Source organism: Sinocyclocheilus rhinocerous, unplaced genomic scaffold, assembly GCF_001515625.1.
Source record: "Sinocyclocheilus rhinocerous isolate Xijiao unplaced genomic scaffold, SAMN03320098_v1.1 scaffold1430, whole genome shotgun sequence".
Classification (NCBI taxonomy): domain Eukaryota; kingdom Metazoa; phylum Chordata; class Actinopteri; order Cypriniformes; family Cyprinidae; genus Sinocyclocheilus; species Sinocyclocheilus rhinocerous.
In genome coordinates this window covers 440,234-460,376 of record NW_015636039.1, presented here as the reverse complement: position 1 = coordinate 460,376, position 20,143 = coordinate 440,234, and the positions used below count along the sequence as shown (strand labels likewise).

The 20,143-nt window shown below is 42.0% G+C and overlaps 1 protein-coding gene across 1 annotated transcript in view; it reads left to right on the top strand.

The window, feature by feature from the left end:
• The window catches only part of LOC107747624 (dmX-like protein 2), a 60,488-nt gene that overhangs the window by 8,566 nt on the left and 31,779 nt on the right, over nt 1-20,143 (top strand). Inside the window, exons 6-15 of the mRNA XM_016562222.1 lie at nt 5,687-5,890; nt 6,873-7,135; nt 8,000-8,705; nt 10,673-10,794; nt 10,914-11,003; nt 11,133-11,244; nt 11,327-11,446; nt 11,789-12,019; nt 14,380-16,047; nt 18,355-18,465. Of these exons, the coding sequence (XP_016417708.1) occupies nt 5,687-5,890; nt 6,873-7,135; nt 8,000-8,705; nt 10,673-10,794; nt 10,914-11,003; nt 11,133-11,244; nt 11,327-11,446; nt 11,789-12,019; nt 14,380-16,047; nt 18,355-18,465 (3,627 nt within the window). The remainder of the gene's footprint in view (nt 1-5,686; nt 5,891-6,872; nt 7,136-7,999; nt 8,706-10,672; nt 10,795-10,913; nt 11,004-11,132; nt 11,245-11,326; nt 11,447-11,788; nt 12,020-14,379; nt 16,048-18,354; nt 18,466-20,143) is intronic.

Below are 20,143 nucleotides of genomic sequence, written 5' to 3'. Positions count from 1 at the left end.
GGCTTTGAGTATGAATGAAACATACACTGCATGGAGTGTTTTGCCCTCCGCGATGTTCATCTCGCCTTATTCTGGGTCCGAATAAAACATCAGATCATGCACAGACTATCCTGTCTCTTTGAATTTAAATCTATATTTATTCACACCGGCTCTTGAAAACCTCTATGCGAACACACTTGCCCGAAAAAGTGCGGGGGACGAATTTACGTGATATTAAAAGTGGGGGGGACACGTCCCCCGCGTCCCCCGCGTAATCTACGCCCCTGGGCGGGGTAATGCAAATCTTCCCACACAGTGACGTAGATATGTGGGGGCGTGTTTGAACGAGGCGTTTTAGGAAGGCGTGGATGAGTGTTCACTTTTATAAAGAATATCTCTTTGGGTTTGAGACTTTAATCTTTGCGACTTTACGGATCTTCTGTATGCACAAACAGCTTTTAACACTCCAAAGACAAAGTAAAACATGAAATCACATCATATGACCCCATTAAAAAAAGTTTGCATATGTGGTTTTTTTTTGAGTATCATATTTGATGCATCAGACTTTTATGGCTCTAGTAAACTATATAGTATAATATAGTAAACTCTTAAACTAATATGATATAGGACAATGGAAAGCTCATACTCGAGGAGGAAAAAAATACGTCAGCTTTATTCAGAGGCCCAAACTGACTAAAAATATGCAATTTTGATGCAGTTGCTGATGTTTTTTTGTCCAAAAAGATAAAAATCGTACTCCCGAGGTTACGTTAGTAACCGAGTACGTTCCCTTTCGATACTTCACTCGTACTGCGTCTTGCTTAAGATGCATATGGGAACAGTCCAATCACGCCGTGCTAATGTAGTGGAACGACTTAAGGTATAACTTCCATAAGCAACCAATGCTTATCTCTATAAGCATTGGTTGCTTATGGAAGTTATACCTTAAGTCCAATCACGCCGTGCTAATGTAGTGGAACGACTTACATATAACTTCCGGTATAACTTCCATAAGCAACCAATGCTTATAAAGAAGTCAACAATAACCCAAGACGGGCTGAGCTTTCTAGGTCACACCCAGCCTGGTTAATCGTTCCAGAGTATCCCCGTAACTTCGACACCCAGGGGTCGAGAGCTAACAGGTGAACAATGCCAGAGAACTTGGGCGTGGTATGGCCAAGGGCTCTCTGCCATATCCGTTTACGCAGCGCGTGCCTATTTCAAATGGAAAGGACACTGGCCTGTAAGGCTGGGACTTATAAAACCTCGCAAATGTGGATGGCGAGGCCCAGCCGGCCGCCTCACAAATATCCGCAATGGACACACCACTGGACCATGCCCACGACGAGGCGATGCCTCTAGTCGAGTGGGCCTGTACTCCAATGGGTCATTGGAGGCCCAAGGAAGAGTACGCTAGCGAGATGGCGTCTACTATCCATCTAGAGAGTCTTTGCTTCGTAACCGGAAGCCCTTTGGTGCGGTTACCGAAGCTGACAAAGAGTTGTTCCGATCGCCTATAGGGAGCGGAACGCTCAATATAGATTCTCAACGCTCTGACGGGGCAGAGCAGAGATAGCTCTCTGTCCTCTTCAGTTGGAGGAAGCGCGGAAAGCGTAATGACGAGCTCTAGCCTCCAAAATTGTGTTTAAGACTCGCTCTGGGAGGCACGAAGGCTCCCGTAGAGCGGCCAGAGGTGCAGGGCCCATAGGTCGGGCCGAGGATGCCATAATGTCCCATTCGCTTGAGAGAGGAGATCCCGTCTCAGTGGAACAGGCCAAGGGGCCACTATCAGTAGCTGAGTCAGCTCTGATAGCCACAGCTGGTTCATTCAAATGGGGGCTACCAGGAGAACCCTGTGTTCTTGTTCCCTTACTCGCCTGATTACCTGTGGGATCAGAGCGATTGGGGGAAAGCATAGAGAAGGAGGTTGGGCCCTAGTCTTTGAGAAATAAATTTGGCAGTGTGGCGATTTATGTAGGACACAACCAACATGTTGTCCGATCGGATTAGCACATGGTGCCCTTTCATGACTGGCAGGATGAACTGACAGGCTCGACATACTGCTAGCATTTCCAGGCAATTGATGTGGAAGCCTTTTTCCGCCTTCAACCAGTGGCCGAAGGCCAACCAGCGCTGAAGGGGGCGCATACGCAGCAGACCCAACTGTAGCACTGGAGATGCTGCTGCCATGAGGCCCAGCATCCTTTGAAACACTTTGAGAGGGCGAGCGGTACCGATCTTGAAGGCGGTTGCCAGCCTCCGTATGGTCAAAGCTCCTTCCGGCGTGACTACAGCTTTCATTTGGGCTGAGTCGAAAATTGTTCCCAGGAACGAGATTCGCTGGCTGGGAAGCAATGAGCTCTTGGCAAGATTGACCCTGAGTCCCAGGCACTCCAGGTGGCTGAGGAGGAGGGTTCTGTGAGATATTAACTCTGCCTCCGACTGGGCCAGAACGAGCCAGTCATCGAGGTAATTGATAATACGGATTCCCATCTGTCTTAGAGGTGAGAGAGCCACATCCATGCACTTCGTAAAGTACGGGGGGGCCAGGGACAGCCCGAAGGGAAGGACCGTATATTGATAAGCCACTCCCTCGAAGGCGAATCTCAAGAATGGCCTGTGACGAGGGGCTATCTGGATGCGAGTATGCATCCTTCAGGTCCAGAGAAAAGAACCAGTCTCCCGAGCGAATTTGCGCGAGGATCTGTTTCAGTGTAATCATCCTGAACAACCTCTTCATGAGGGCGCGATTCACTCGAAGGCGAATCTCAAGAATGGCCTGTGACGAGGGGCTATCTGGATGTGAAAGTATGCATCCTTCAGGTCCAGAGAAAAGAACCAGTCTCCCGAGCGAAGTTGCGCGAGGATCTGTTTCAGTGTAATCATCCTGAACGTCCTCTTCATGAGGGCGCGACTCAGGTGCCTGAGATAGCGAATGGATCGGAGGCCACCATCTCTTTTGGGGATGAGGAAGTAACGGCTGTAAAAACCTGACTCGCTCTGGGCTGGAGGAACCCTTTCCACGGCTTCTTTTGCCAGCAAATTCACCACCTCTGAGCGTAGGACGTGAGCGTCCTTGCTCTGCACTGAGGTTGGCGGGGGAGGCGGGGCTTAGCGACGCACACACAAATGCGAAGCTGTCCGCGTTTCGCTTTGATCCGCCTGGAAGGATTAAGCTGCTCGTATAATGAAGTGCACCGATCCTCATGTGTAACACATACCGGCAGATTAAGCACGCATGATGTGTGTAGAGGATTGCTCAAGTCTGATCGTTCAACCCGCGAGCTCGTCGTTGCTTCCTCCGAGGTAGCTGGGAGGAGAGAAACATGAGCACGGGGAGGCGGGGCCGCCTTCCGCGAACGAACGGGGGCAGACTGCTTTTGTGGTAAAAGCGGCCCGTCTGTGAGCGCAGCCCTAGTGACACACACAAATTTGAAGCTGTCAGCGGCAGCATCTGCTCCGATCTACTTTGTAGGATAAAGCCGCTCGATGTAAAGAGGGGCACTAATCCTTTTGTGTGAGACACGGATCGAAGCGCAGCAGGGAGAGTGAGTCCGCAGGCTCTGTGTCAGCGTGAGATCGCTCAGACCCGGTTGCTTAGTTCCCAGGCTTCGTCTGTTCTCTCTCCGAGGCTTGCTGAGAGAGGAGAAACGTGAGAGCGGGGCTGTTCAGTGAAAGGCGGTCCGCGAGTAGAGAAAAGCGAGACTCATGCTCGAGTGAGCATTCTGTCTCAGTAAGCGCATAGCTCACTGCCCTTCTGCGGCGGATCCGAGTGCAACCGAGAGAGAGCACGCAGGCACAGTGCCAGCATGAGATCAGTCAGACCAATTGCTTATTCCCTGACTCCGCTGTTTCCATCTCCGAGGCTCGCTGAGAGGAGAAACGGGAGAGCTGGGTTGCTTTTCGTGAAGGCGGTCCGCGAGTGGAGAAGAGCGAGACTCATGCTCGAGTGAACAATCTGTCTGAGTAAGCTCGTAGCTCACTGCCCTTCTGCGGCGAATCCGAGTGCAACGGGGAGAGCGAGCACGCGGGTACAGTGCCGGCATGCGATCGCTCAGACCCGGTTGCTTAGCTCCCTGACTCCACTGTTTCTCTCACCAAGGCTCGCTGAGAGAGGAGAAACGGGAGAGCGGGGCTGCGTCCAGTGAAGGCGGTTACGCAGTACGAGTGAAGTATCGAAAGGGAACTGACTGCTTTTAATGTGAATCAATGAGGTGTTTATAACCGTATAGCAGACTACTTACAGTACATACAATTATTTTAAATATCAGTTGTTCCCAATAATATATCTTGCTAAGATGACATTTAAATGCTTTTTTTATTCAAAGCTCTGCACTTTTTATTGTGGGGGACCAGACATATAATGCAATTCAATACAGTGATGATTGAGAGATGCACCAATAAAAGTTACTTAAAGGGGTGGTTGATCAGCTTTTTTCGAAGGCTTGATTGTGTTTATGGGGTACAGTGTAACATGTGTTCATGCTTTTTTTTTTAAATGCACATTATTTTCACAATGAGGTGTTTATAACCGTATAGCAGACTACTTACAGTACATACAATTATTTTAAATATCAGTTGTTCCCAATAATATATCTTGCTAAGATGACATTTAAATGCTTTTTTTATTCAAAGCTCTGCACTTTTTATTGTGGGGGACCAGACATATAATGCAATTCAATACAGTGATGATTGAGAGATGCACCAATAAAAGTTACTTAAAGGGGTGGTTGATCAGCTTTTTTCGAAGGCTTGATTGTGTTTATGGGGTACAGTGTAACATGTGTTCATGCTTTTTTTTTTTAAATGCACATTATTTTCACATAATTTACGTTTATTCTACACCGCTGTTTCCGTTCTCATCAAAACGGTCTGTTGAGTTCCTAGTTCTATGAAGCCCCTCCCTCAGAAATATGCAGTCGGGCTCAGATTGGTTAGCTGGCCCAGTGTGTTGTGATTCGCTAATTCCCTAGGAAATGTCACGCCCCTTATCATTACAGGTAGTTGCATGTTCCCGGGGGCAGGGTTTATGTAAACACAGAGGTTAGAGATGTCACAAACCCGGGAAGAAGCTCGCTGTAGTCCTTACCAGCCTTTTTTTGTAGTCCTCAAACAGCGATTTCTTTAAAAGAAAATATCTCCCTTTGCATTGAACTTTGAGCGTCGTAACTTTGCACACGTTGTTTATGCTCTAACAGCAACATTACACACTAACTAAAGTTTAAAAAGTGAAATCTTAATCAACCACCACTATAAAAGCTTTCAAAAGTTTATTTTTAATATATAAAAATCTGTAAAGATTTCACAACAAAAAGATGACATGAAGGGGGACATTTTTTAGAATTATACTAAAATAGCCTTTTTACTTGCAAAAAGAAGACATGTTATAGATTGTATACAGCAGTTTTTTTTAGTAAAGTTGATTATGCTTATAATTTAAAGGCCTTAAAAGTTTGTGTATCAAATATGATACAGTAAGCTTTATTAAAATAACATACTAAACAATCTTATTTATTAAAAAAACAAATGCCAAAAGATTTCTGTTCCAGTTTATGGGTGGGGTTACAAGATAGAATTATGATCATCTCAAAAAAAATAGATTGTTTGTAAGCCACATATGCACACATACTGTACATGTATTTATTCACACACACACACACACACACACATGCACGGACAGTAGCATGCTCTTTCTTTCTGTCATCAGATATCCCCGCAGCACTGGCTGGATCGGGCCTGTTCTCTGAGGACGTCAGTGGAGGGTTTGTGGTTCACTGGCTGAATAATAAAGATCTGAGCTTTACCACCTCCATGGACCTGTTCATGCAGAAGCTGCACAAACTTTCTGAGCAACATCTGGAACAAGCCACTGAAGACTTTGAGCAGGAGGTGGCAGCCAAGTTTGACTTCGGTACTGCCTTGTTATAAATAAACCTGTTAGCATATAGATTAGACTTAATCCTAACAGACTAGGGATGTAACGGTATGAAAATTTCTTATCACGGTTATAGTGACCAAAATTATCACGGTTATCAGTATTATCACGGTATTGTTGAAATGTGCTGGAGATGTTAAAAAAGTACCGACACACAAATCACTTCACCAAGTTTTATATTTAAAAATAAACAAATAAAATGACTTTTTTGTTTGCATAATCACTAAAACAATAACATTACCAATGATGTTCGGATTTTAAATGACAACTTGACTGACAACAGTTTAAGCATGTTGAAATATCTAATGTACATGTTCAAATAAAGCTTTGAAAAAGTTTAATAAGGTAAACCTCACATTTCAGCCTTTTAAATAAAGAAAAAATATGTCAAAATGATAATTGCTTAATAAATGGTTATATGTATTTTATCTGCTCCATAAATAATCCTTTTAGGTATTACATGGAGCGAAGATGAAAACAAAATGCCATCGAATCGTTTCTGAAGACAGTCAGAACCTTCAGAGGTACATTCATATAATTAATTCATTCATATTTTCATTTGTATAATTCCCTTAGCACTCTTTTAAAACCTCCCAGCTTTTCTACCTTGTTTTCACTCAAAACGAAACTACTCTGTGTGCTGTGTGCACGTGAGACTGTTACTTGAAACTGTGCTTTATGCTGGATAGTATTTATTTATCGCGAGTTGTTCAAATCGCGGCAATCTAATACGGTTTTAATGATAATTAAAAGATGAAACGGTAATACTAACCGTGGGGAATTTTATCATGATTTATCGTCAAATGGGTAATCGTTACATCCCTATAACAGACACATGGGCTAAAAGCTGCAAAGAACATTTCATAGGGTTTTTAATTGTGACATTATTGTGTCTTTAAGACTCTCTGCTGCACAATTACAGTATATTGTATAATGTTCTCTTTTGTGTTTTTGTTAGATCTGGATGAGATGTCTGATAAGGGCTCTTCAGAGCATGAGGAGGGAGATCAGGAGGGCAGCACCAAGGCCTCTTCTCCAGGTTCGAGCAGCAGTGTTCCTCTGCCCTCTGTTTTGCTGGATCGGAAGCTGGATGCTCTCATCCTGGAGTGGAACAAGAGTCCAGACATGCTTTTCACTATTCACCCACACGATGGATCTTTCCTTGTCTGGCATGTCAAGTACCTGGATGAGTTCATGCCTGGCATCTTCAGACAGGTTCAGGTAAGACACTCATTCAGAAACCATGGTAATGACAAGTAATGCTTCATGATAGTTTTGAGGTATGGTGTCATGTTCATAAATATTGGCAAGCCTATACTCTCATGAAAAACTTGTGTTAAAGGGGACATGGGATGCAATATTCACTTTTACATGGTGTTTTCATATAAATGTGTCTTAGCAGTGTGTGGACACAACCACTCTACAATGATAAAAATCCATTCACTTTTCTTTTTTTTTAATCCCCCAAAAACTTAAACAAGTCTCAAGCTGTTATCAAGCTGATTTGTGGCCCCGCCCATGACTGCTGATGGACTGTGCCGTATTAGCATATTTCCGCCCTCAGCCAGTTGTACGCTGTTCGCCATTTTCTCCGCGCTCGAGCAGCTGTAGCTACATGTCTCGTAAGCAATGCAGGTGTTTTGTAGTTGGATGTAAATGTGAACACAAGAGTCTTCATTTTCTTCTGACATCAGAGCCACTGAGGACGCAGTGGATTCGTTTTGTTTTTGATGTATATCCGGTATATCCGTTTTTTTGTATATCTGGTGGCGCGTGCCACCGGATATACAAAAAAACGAAGGAGAAGGGTGGGGTGAGCAGTAGCTCATTATCATTTAAAGAGACATGCACCGAAACGGGTCGCTGTAAAAGGAGCTGTTTTTGACAAATGGTAAAAAGGGTGTTGTTTTATGTGACCATTGAGGAATTTTAACCAAAGTATGATGCATACATTTCATGAAGACCCTAAAGAATCACTCCAACTTGTGGAAAATGGGCATCCGATGTCCCCTTTAATACACTAATATGCTTTCACTACTAATTACCCTGATAAACTAAATAAAATCTATTTGTTTTCTCTTTCAGGTGTCGTTCTCCTCTCGTATCCCAGTGGCGTTCCCCACAGGTGATGCTAACTCCCTCAGTAAGAACATCATGATGTACGCCTGTACGTTTATGGACCAAGAGAATTGCAACGCTCTAGAGGATACAAGAAGTGAGCGGCGGGTTCCTCAGAGTGCATCTGCGTCTGCGGGGCTCAGTGCTTTTGGACACTCTCTCGCTGCTGTCATCGGCCCTGCCGTCATGATGGTGTCCAAACATGTTGACGGCTCGCTCAACCAATGGGCTGTGACCTTTGCTGAGAAGTCCGCCTTTTCAAATGTCCTCACAGTTTCGCACAAGTTCCGTTACTGCGGACACCGTTTCCATCTCAATGATTTGGCTTGTCACACGGTCCTTCCCTTGCTGCTGACATCATCTCATCACAATGCATTGTTGACTCCACTCTCTGGATCTGGAAGCATTGATGGAGATCAGATTGGGGGCGTGGCTCTACAACTCTCCAGGCCGATGAGAGGTGTTCCTCGTAAACAGCTGCGAAATGCAGCCACACGTACGTTCCATGACCCGAACGCGATCTACAGTGAGCTGATCCTCTGGAGAGTCGATCATATTGGCCCACTCTCCTGCACAGGGGGCGTGTCAGAGCTAGCACGAATCAACTCGCTCCACACATCTGCGTTCTCCAACGTGGCCTGGCTGCCGACACTCATCCCTAGCTCAGTGCTCGGTGAGTTTAACACCACAGCTGTATCCATTCTAACCTCAGAAACTCATAATCAAAAGTTTAGTTTGACATATAATACATTATTATTGGATAATATAGGGAGAGCAATTTAAACAAAACCCTAAACTTTGATACATACCTGCACGATTACTTTGCTAAGTGATGAGAGCTGTCACTTTTCGACTGACGAGTGAAAAAGCAGAACACTAACAATGTCCTTGGAGCCATTCAGAACAATCTTGTAACTGCTTAGTAGCACCCTAACAACCACACAAAATCACCCAAGCAATTCCCTTACAACTATCCAGTACCTTATGAACATCCTAGAACAGAGATGGGCAAACTACGGCCCGTGGGCCATACCTAGAAACACCCTAGCAACCACCCAGAGCATCATAGAAATTGCCTAGCAATGCCTTAGCCACCAGCCAGAATCTGCCTAGCATTGCCTTATCAACCACACAGAAACTACCTTGCAATACATTATCAGCCACCCAGAAACTTCCTATCAGCCATCCAGAACACCCTAGTAACATCCTAGAAATTGCTTTGCAGTGCCATAGCAACCACTTGGAACACCCTACAAAATGCTTAGACGTGCCCTATCAACCACCCAGAAACTACCTCGCAATGCCATAGCAACCACCTGGAACACCCTAGAAACTGCCTAGCAATGCTGTAGTACCCAGAAACTGCCTAGCAAAGCTTTAGCAACATCCTAGAAATGCCTAGCAATGCCCTGTCAAACACCCAGAAACAACTTAGCAATACCCTAGCAACCACCCAGAACACCATAAAAAGTGCCTAGCAATGCCCTATTAACCACCCAGAAAGTACGTAGCAGTGCCCTATCAACCACTCAGAACACCATAGCAACATCCTAGAAAGTGCCTAGCAGTGCCCTAGCAACCACCCAGAACACCCTAGAAACTGCCTAGCAGTATCCTTTCAACCACCCAGAAACTGCCTAGCAGTGCTGTAGCAGCCACCCAGAACACCATACAGAACTGCCTAGCAATGCTGTAGCAACCGCCCAGAAACTGCCTAATAAAGCCCTAGCAACGTCTTAGAAACTGTTTAGCAATGCCCTAGCATCCACCTTGAACATTGTTGCAACACAAGAAATTGGCTATATACAGCATTCTAAAAACTGCTTTGCTATGCCCTAGCTACCAACCTAAAACATGCATAATCACCTAGCAACACTAAGCCACTGCCTAGCAATGTGTAAAAAAAAAAAAATATATATATATATACACTGAACAAAATTATAAACGCAACACTTTTGTTTTTGCCCCCATTTTTCATGAGCTGAACTCAAAGATCTAAGACTTTTTCTATGTACACAAATGGCCTATTTCTCTCAAATATTGTTCACAAATCTGTCTAAATCTGTGTTAGTGAGCACTTCTCCTTTGCCGAGATAATCCATCCACCTCACAGGTGTGGCATATCAAGATGCTGATTAGACAGCATTATTATTGCACAGGTGTGCCTTAGGCTCACATTTTAGAGTGGCCTTTTATTGTGGGCAGCTTAAGGCACACCTGTGCAATAATCATGTTGTCTAATCAGCATCTTGATATGCCTCACCTGTGAGGTGGATGGATTATCTTGGCAAAGGAGAAGTGCTCACTAACACAGATTTAGACAGATTTGTGAACAATATTTGAGAGAAATAGGCCTTTTGTGTACATAGAAAAAGTCTTAGATCTTTGAGTTCAGCTCATGAAAAATGGGGGCAAAAACAAAAGTGTTGCGTTTATAATTTTGTTCAGTGTATATATAATAAAAACTCAACATAGCAACGCCCTTGTATACATAGTGGAGAGTTCAGCATAAGCAAACCTCATATTTTCTTCAGAAAATGAAATCTAGTATGGTTATGTTACTATGTTGGGCTACTAGTTGTAATTAGTAACTAGTTGTTACTATGTTGGGCTTAATAAAAATATTTGTGTTTGTGTCAGGAACATACTGTAACTCAGCAAGTGCGTGCTTTGTGGCGTCTGATGGTAAAAACCTGCGTCTGTATCAGGCTGTGGTGGATGCCCGCAAACTACTGGATGAACTCTCAGACCCAGAGACCTCTGTAAGAGCCTCTCAGAGTAGATTTGATCAAAATAATGTCCTTATCTGCCAATGAATGTATGGCAAATATAATTAGAGTTGATCTGCTTGTTGATCTCTGATGGTTGCTTTTATGTTCAGAAACTGGTGGGTGAAGTATTCAACATTGTGAGTCAGCAGTCCACTGCCCGACCCGGCTGCATCATAGAGCTGGATGTCATTACTAACCAGGTGGGTTCTACATCTGTTTGTGTACAGATGCAAGTTTGTGTTTGATTAACATTGTCTGATATTTAAATTAGTTGCAATTCAAAAATAATATGTTGTGTGTAATACTGCATGTATGTCTGTGTCTCTCAGTGTGGCTCGAACACACAGCTGCTCCACGTATTTCAGGAGGATTTTATTTTAGGCTACAAACCACATGAAGACATACTAGAGTTCAACAGTACTAGTGTTCCCTCTGCAGAAGGTACAAAAACCTTTTCTTTCTTTTTAAGTCTGGTTTAAACAGTGTTTACAGAACATTACATTTGGGTTATCTTTGTTTCTAGAGTACCAGCCCCCTCCTTTCTCAGAAAAGTTCTACCTGGTGGTGATCGAGAAGGATACAAATCGGAACTCAGTATTACAGATGTGGCATCTTCATCTGCGCTCGGTGCAGGCGTGTGTGGGTGCGTATGATGTGGGCTATTTGTGAAATGATGACACAGCTGTCGGCAGACTGCTTATGAGAGGAAATTGTGAGGGGAGTCTCATGAATGGAAAGCTGATACTTCCTCTAATGACTAATTTCTTTGTCAGATATGGAAATAATTTAGAAGGACATGATGCCTTAATTTACCCGTTGAGCATCAATAATGTACATCTGCACTGTGTATTGTACTGTCTGTTTATTTTTTGTTGAACTCGGTTTCTCTCTCCCTCTCCGTCTGTCTCTGTCTGAAATGTATTCAATATAATTAATGTCATGATTGATTATGGTTACATTTTTACTGTCTTTCTAATCTTTGCAGAAGAACCAGTAAATGACCACGTGTTCCAGAACCAGCTGACGGTTCCTTTGAGTCAGAACTATGGTGACTCATCTCCTGACACCACTCCAGGTCATAGTCCGCTGCCTCGCTCCTCCTCTTCCGCCAACCTGCAGTCAGCCAGCAAACTCATCCTGAGCTCTAAACTGGTCTACAGTCAGCAGCTAGACCTTCCACCAGGGGTGGAGCTAATCAGAGCTACGCCCTCTGCCGGTATGATCATATATATATATATATATATATATATATGTGTGTGTGTATATGTACATGCATTTTTACAGACTAGAATAACCCTATTAATTGCCTCATAACAGTTATATGAGCTATACATGCTAGCTTTTAATCTTAAAATAAATCACAGCAGGTCAGTTCTGTGTGGTTATACTTACTCTGGCCATTGGGCTGTTAATAAAATATAATTGTCCTGATATTCAAGATGTACTACTGAACATTATTGTGCACCAAGATTTCAGTTTATTGATGCCATTGTAGAAATACCCTCTCACAAGTGTATGATAATATGAGGGTTATACAAAATGAAGTGAAAAGTGCTAGGGTTGTGCCGATAGACGATAGTATCGTGTATCGACGATAGTCAGAGATATCGCCTATGGCTGATGCCTTTGATGATATCAAGAGTATTATTATTATTATTATTATTATTATTATTATTATCAGGCTAGTATTATTATCTAATTAATATTAGGGCTTATTTGTTCCATCATATTTCTTTTTACACATTTTTACAGTGTTGCGAGTTATAACCAATCACACACGATTCTGTTGAGTTTATGAATGCAATGGCCAATCAGAGGCGTTCAGACGAGTCATCACAAACAAATAAACACCGGAGTTTTGTTTGTTATTTAGTGTGTACGCTCGTTGACTGATTTCTGCTCTCGCAAAATTCTCTCATAAACAACAAAATGCAGATGTATGACCAATAGGGATTTATTCATAATACAGAGCAAACAGCTTCACTGATTATAACGGGAGTGTTTATTGTGCATAAACTCTCGCTAGACTGAAGTCAGTGATGATGTTCTTTGATCGTTTGCTGTAGCTGAAGAAATGTAAGCATTTTATTTAGTAACTTTCAATGTTTTTATTAAATTGTTAAATTCAAATCCATTCATATTAAATGTTTTATGACATGACATCCATATGCTACTTGACTAAAAATATATTATGTTTAGTTAATAGATTACAGTAACATTAGGCTGCTTTTAGCCGTACGCTGGAGTTGGTTTACTCTCCAGCTATGAAACTAAGTAATTAATTAAATAAATTATCATGATAATGTCATGTATCGACAATCTCACAGGTTGACGATATGACTATGGACTATATCGTCCAACACTAAAAAGTAGGGATGTAACGATTCGATTTTCTCACGATTTTTTAAAAACAAAATTAGATTTAAGACAAATAATAAATGAAAAGGTGTCCTTTTATTATTGTTTGGACAAAATACTGCACATTTCTTTGTGAAACGGAAATATGTCAAATAAAAAACATTTATTGAAATTTAAAAACAAACCCAAAATCTAATCAAATAAATAAGACAAAAAAACTCTCTTCATATAAACAAAGGCTTTGCCTGTGCTCTTTCCAATCAAAATTAGAGGCAACCACTGCATTTTTGCAGGAGCGCTCTAAGCACCTGTAGTTGAAAAAAAAAAAAAGCAACTCTGAGCAGAAAAGAGCCCGACGTCATTCGCATTTTTTTCCATTGCCCAATCGAATGAATGGAGAGGCGGCCCTTCTGTTGTGCTGACGAAAGTTTACAGTTGCTTGTTGTGGCTGTCGCGGGTTATCCGCAGCTGTACATTTTTTTAAGTTTCTGCTAATATGACAGTTTAACAGCAAACCAAAGAGCACTCGCGCTACACTGACAGGACAGCTGATTCAGTGGTTGCCTAGCAGCATAAAAAAAACGCAGTGCACTGCTCTCTTATCTATAATCAACCAAAAAAAAAGGCAGTGCGGTGCGCCTCGCGTTTTCCGACCTGAAAAACGCGTTCTGTCTGATCGGGGCCTTAATATGCATTACACAGAGTCGAGATGAAAATAAAATACCATCTAAACTTTTCTAAAGACAGTCTGTTCCCCTCAGAGATACATTCATATAAACTCCCACCCCAAAATTTATCGTGATTCGTTTAACATCTCAACCCGATTTGAATCGTCACATATTTGTATCGATGTTCAACCGGCTCGCGGTGAATCGTTACATCCCTACTAAAAAGTTCCCTTATCTAGAATGAAAGCATTTGTCACTATAGCTGCATTCACATGGACCCTAATAATCTGTTTGTAATTGGACTAGCAGACTAGTCATGGTCTCTGAATTAATGGTCAAATAAAAATGTCTGCTAAACATTGAAGTATTTATAATATTGGATAATTTTATATTGAAAACAAAATATAATTTATCATATAGTAGGTGAAATGTAATTGTATTTCATAATAAGCCATTTTTGGGTGTGTATTTGGATGGTTTGTGTTTGTCAATTGTGTTCTGCTGTTAAAGCATCATGTGGGTGATAAAAATATTGGGCTTCTTTTCAAAGGTCACTTGAGCTCCTCATCTATCTACCCTGTGTGTTTGGCTCCATACCTGATTGTGACCACCTGTTCTGATGGACGTGTCAGGTTCTGGCACTGTAGGGTGGACATGGATTTATCAGCACCACACCCCGAAGAGACACGTTCATATCGGTGGGAGCAATGGAGCCTCTTGAAAGAAGAAGACGACATCGACAGCTCTGTGTGTGTTTCGGGCCGACCCGTTGCGGTCAGCTGCTCCTACACGGGAAGACTTGCTGTGTCATTCAAACAGATGTCGCTTGAGAACGAGGGTGGCATGCCTCAGGACTTCTCCATGCTTGTATCAATCTACGAGTGTGAGTCGACGGGTGGCTTGGAGTGGGTCCTGGAACAGACGATTCACCTTGATGATTTTAGCAAACCTGTGAAAACCCTAGATCCACGTGTTAGTGTTGATAGCAATTTGGTTGTCTATAGCAAGTCAGATCTGTTTGTAACCAAAGACAGCCCTAATATCAAACACTTTGTGCACCTGGACTGGCTGTCAAAAGAAGATGGGTCGCACATCCTGACGGTCGGGGTTGGATCCAACATCCTTATGTATGGACGCATCTCAGGGGTTGTCACAGAGCAGACAGGAGTGAAGGATGGAATGGCAGTCACCCTGCCTTTAGGGGGCAGTATAAAGCAGGGAATTCGCTCTCGTTGGGTGCTTCTGAGGTCTGTAAACCTCGTCTCTTCTGTGGATGGTACCCCATCCCTGCCGGTGTCCCTATCCTGGGTGCGTGATGGCATCCTGGTGGTGGGCATGGATTGTGAGATGCAGGTTTATGCGCAGTGGAGGCAGGACGAAAAACCAGGCGACTCAGACAACAACAGCATCTCATCCCCAGAGGGCGTTGGAGGTCGCACTATGTCTGTTTCAAATGAGGGCAGAGCGCGATCTAAGAGTGTCTTCGAGGGTAGTGCAGGAATTGATGATGTGTTCCGCCCCCCAGCAGTGATTCAAGATGGCGGCTTGTTTGAGGCTGCCCATTCATTGTCACCCACTCTTCCGCAATACCATCCAACCCAATTGCTAGAGCTTATGGACCTCGGAAGGGTACGTCGTGCTAAGGCCATTTTGGCACACCTGGTCAAGTGCATTGCTGGAGAAGTTGCAGTGGTGAGGGATGTGGAAGCAGGTGAGGGTGGTGCCAGGAGGCATCTATCCCGAACCATCAGCGTGACGGGTAGCACAGCAAAAGACATTATCGTTGCTGGCCGAGATGTTGGGCGAGATTACACTGAAATCAACTCCATTCCCCCGCTTCCACTATACGCCCTGCTGTCTGCAGACCAGGACACCTCTTACAAGATGGGAGAGGAAGCGGGAAAAGGGGCAGATCGTGATACACAGAAACAACCAGAGGATCAATACTCTGATTTGTTTCAGGTGCAGACTGTCACCACTGACGATTTTGTGAGCTTTGCTGCAGAGAAACCAGAGAAGAAGTCTCGTGTGATTAACCTATCACAATACGGCCCCACATACTTTGGCCCTGAACATGCACAAGTGCTGTCTTCACATCTTATGCACTCCAGCCTGCCAGGTCTCACACGACTCGAGCAGATGTTCCTTGTGGCTCTTGCCGATACTGTGGCGACCACTAGTGCAGAAGTAGCAGGACCCACAGATAAACAGTACACTGGTGAGTTTACTTCTCGTACCATCTTTAAAACTGATGTAATTTTGCACCACTAGTGTTACCAAATGGAATTGCAAAAACAATGACTGTTTTACAGGTTTTTCAAACAGTCCCCCCATTTTTCATTGGTCAAACAAACAGATCAAAGTCATTGGTTGAGCCAGTTTTGCTGTATTGGGCTTGTCTGGATGCTCAAACAAAGCATTGCTTTTTTGGTTCTACAGAACCATAGTCTTTACACTTTTCAAGGAAAACAACATAAGATTGAGTTTCTTATAGTTGTCTCTGCAAATTTAAGAATTACAAGCTTCACTACTAGGGGTGGGAATCTCTGGCTCTCAATCAAACATTGGTGCCTGTAATTTTCAAGTACTGAAGATTTTGGTTAGCATTTTCAAGTTTGTTTAAGGTTGGCGCTAAACTCTGCCGGACAATGGACTTTTGAGGGCCAGATTTGCACACCCCTACACTAATGGGATAGAGACCCACAGTGAAAATACTGTTCTGAAAATTATGGTCACAAAGACTTTCTGCGTCTAAATAAACGCAATTCTTTTCAAGAAAAAAGAGACAGAAGCAGCAGTTGTGAGTGGTATGGCCAACCCTAGCTCTGCCCCTGAGTTAATTGTGTTAAATATTTTTAACGCGTTAAACTGAAAAAAAAATCATCACCTGCATTAACACACTCATTTTGACAGCACTAATCTTAAGGCAATGAATTTATCTAGATGATCAAACTTGCTTGTAAATGCAAACTGTACGCAACAGTGGTGTCCGTGGTATCAAGACGGTATCAGTATGTCCTAATAGTTCTGCTGTTCTGCTCAAGGTTTTGTTTTTACCCCCCTGCTGGAAGAGTTAGTAATTACACCATCTGACCCCAACAAGCATCTTCCTTCTTTGACTGGCAGTATAGGCCACATTGAGATATCAAAGAACATAAAGTTTAAAATAGAAACTGTATTTCAGTTCAGTATGTAAGACTGTTCTGTTTAAATATTTAAATAATGTAATTATTTAAACAAATAAATAAACACAAAGTCCTTAACAGTCGAAGTAGTGTTGTCAAAAGTACCGATGTTCAGTCGGTACTGAAATTTTAAAAAAGTAATGATACCAGCATTTTTCGCTAGGATTTTGAGCGCTGTTGTGCAGATTCTTAAACACCTCTGATTGGCCATTGTGTTCATGCACTCAACAGATATGTCTGTGATTGGCTACAATGATCATCGTTTCAGGCTCTTCACTGAGCGCTTACACAGATGGCCAATCAGAGGTGTTTAAGAATCCGCTCAACAGTGCTCAAAATGATAGCGGGAAATAATGGTATCGTCACATTGTTTAAATGTCAGGACCGACTGGTACCGACATCGGTACTTTTGACAACACTGGGTTGAAGTAAAATTTGTTTTTGTCCCTAATAATACTAATGAGTATATTTTGAATGTGATATACTTGTTGTGTTGGCTAAATGTCTAGTATGTCAGTGGGGTTAACCAAGTACATGAAGAGAGAACCATAATAAATCTTTTTTTTTTAATAACCTTGGTATAATTATTTATTGTCAACATTAAACATATCTTGACAACACTGGGTTGAAGTAAAATTTGTTTTTGTCCCTAATAATACTAATGAGTATATTTTGAATGTGATATACTTGTTGTGTTGGCTAAATGTCTAGTATGTCAGTGGGGTTAACCAAGTACATGAAGAGAGAACCATAATAAAAAAAAATTTTTAATAACCTTGGTATAATTATTTATTGTCAACATTAAACATATCAGGCTTTATCCATGTTACCTATAGCTCAGATATTTTTTATTTAGTCTTTTTAGTACTAAACCATAACACAGTGTTCCAGTGCTTGCTAGAGCCAAGATGCAAGGAGAAAGGTTCAGGGACAGTCAGATAAATCATACGGCATACAAGTGTTTATATTGTAGTTCTAATTCACCTAACATTAGATTGCTGATGAACTTCAAAATTCAATCCTCAATTTCCCTGTAGAGGAAGTTTTTAATTAGTCTCTGAGTTTTGATGTGGTGGATTTTTTGGTACTGTTAAAATGTTTTATTGGATCAGGTGTGATCAGAGTCGCTAGGTGGTGATGCAGATTGTGGTCTGGAATATGTTCAGGATTGTGTGTGCTCTGAACACTCTTTGATGACAGAGCCATATGTCTGAGAGTGACGATCTCATATCATGCTTTTCGAAACTGATGCAGTGGAATTGCTGTGTAGAAAAAAAATCAGAAGTTAAAAATGCAACAGTTTCTAAGGGTTATGGTGTAGTAAATGTGTGTTTCTGCAGGTGGAGAGACTCTAGATGAGTGTGGTCTACGTTACCTGCTGGCCATGAGGTTACATACCTGTCTGCTGACATCCCTGCCCCCACTCTACAGGATGCAGCTACTGCATCAGGGTAACACACACTCACTTACATACACATATACACACGTCACACTCCGGCACACAATCTGCACACAATGTGGTATATGGTTCCCTCATGTAAGATGGTGCTAAAGCTTTTCCAACACCAGTAAAGGGCCCAGCATTGAAGATGAATGTGGAGGGGGAAAAAAACTTTTAAACTGTTAATAATTTATGAATATATTAATATAACGACATTAGACTGGTGTATTTTTGCAACAGTGCTCGTTTTTGGACTTAACCATAAAATTATTTCTTATTAAATTATTTTTGTAAGGTGCTGATATTTTGAATATTATATTGTTGCACCTGATATATGTATGCGTGTGTGTTTACATTTCTGGCTGCAAACAAACAAATTATGATTATTTTACAGGGGGGGTATTCTTTTCTATACCCACTGTATGTATGCAGGGGCGCCATGAAGAGTTTTAAGGGAGGTATGCAAGACAGAAATTTGGGCCCCCTTCTTCCAAATGAATGTTTTTTTTTTTTTCTTTTGACGCTTAATAAGAAATTGAAAGAATATATATAAATTGTCTGACAGTATATCAGAATTCTCAGCCCGAGTCCAACTGGAGCCAGTGTCTTTTTTCTCTCTCTCTCTTCCCCATTGCACAGCTGCTGTTGCAGACATTAAAATAGTTCAGTTTGTTTTTAATGGCAAAGTGGTTATATTTCTTTTCATTTCTTTATTAAGTTAATTGAGAAATATGTTTGGAACATTTTTTGTTTGTTAAATTCAAGCTTTTGTTTTTTTAAAAATAACGACTAAGCGGCCAGTGGCAGACAATGAGGTGATCACGTTTGATCAGTTTAGCCTTCTCAAATCAACACGACTTGCCTAAAATTAAATCTATAGATATAAAACACTTCAAGCATATCACAATGTTAATTTAAAGTTTAACCTAAACGTGTGCTATTAGGCGCATATCAATCGTTTGTGCGGAGAGTGGAAGCTAAAGCGCGCTCTGCAGGACATTGAGGCGCCGGCGCGATCACTTCCATTTTTTCCTTAACAACAGAAACAACTTAACGTCGTAATTTTTGCTCATAAAGATAAGAGCAGTACATCATTTCGAACTGTAAAGGGTCTACTTTTATTTGTGTGCACTCATAATATACAGTATATAAAACATTGTGCTCAGTTTAAGGGTGTTACAGATCTTCTTATAGCCTAGGCCATCTTTGTGGAGAGCAACAATTCTAATTCTCAAATCCTCCGAGAGTTCTTTGCCGTGAGGTGCCATGCTGAACATCCAGTGGTCAGTATGAGAGAATTGTACTCAAAGCACCAAATTTTAACTGCTCTAATACAAGATACACAAATTTGTATGGTCCTGTCAAGCAGACAAAAACATGAACATGATGAATAGGACATGTGGCTTTGCATGGTTAAACGACATACAGCTGTTATCACTTAGGGTGTACTCACTTTTGTTGCCAGCTATTTTGACAATAATTGCTGTATGTTGAGCTATTTTCAGAGGACAGTAAATTTGTACTGCTATACAAGCAGCACATTGACTACTCTAAATTATATCCAAGTTTAATTTCTATAGTATTGTCCCTTGAGAAGATATACTGAAATGGTTGCTGAAAAGTGAGGGGTGTACTCACTTTTGTGAGATACTGTATATATATATATATATATATATATATATATATAT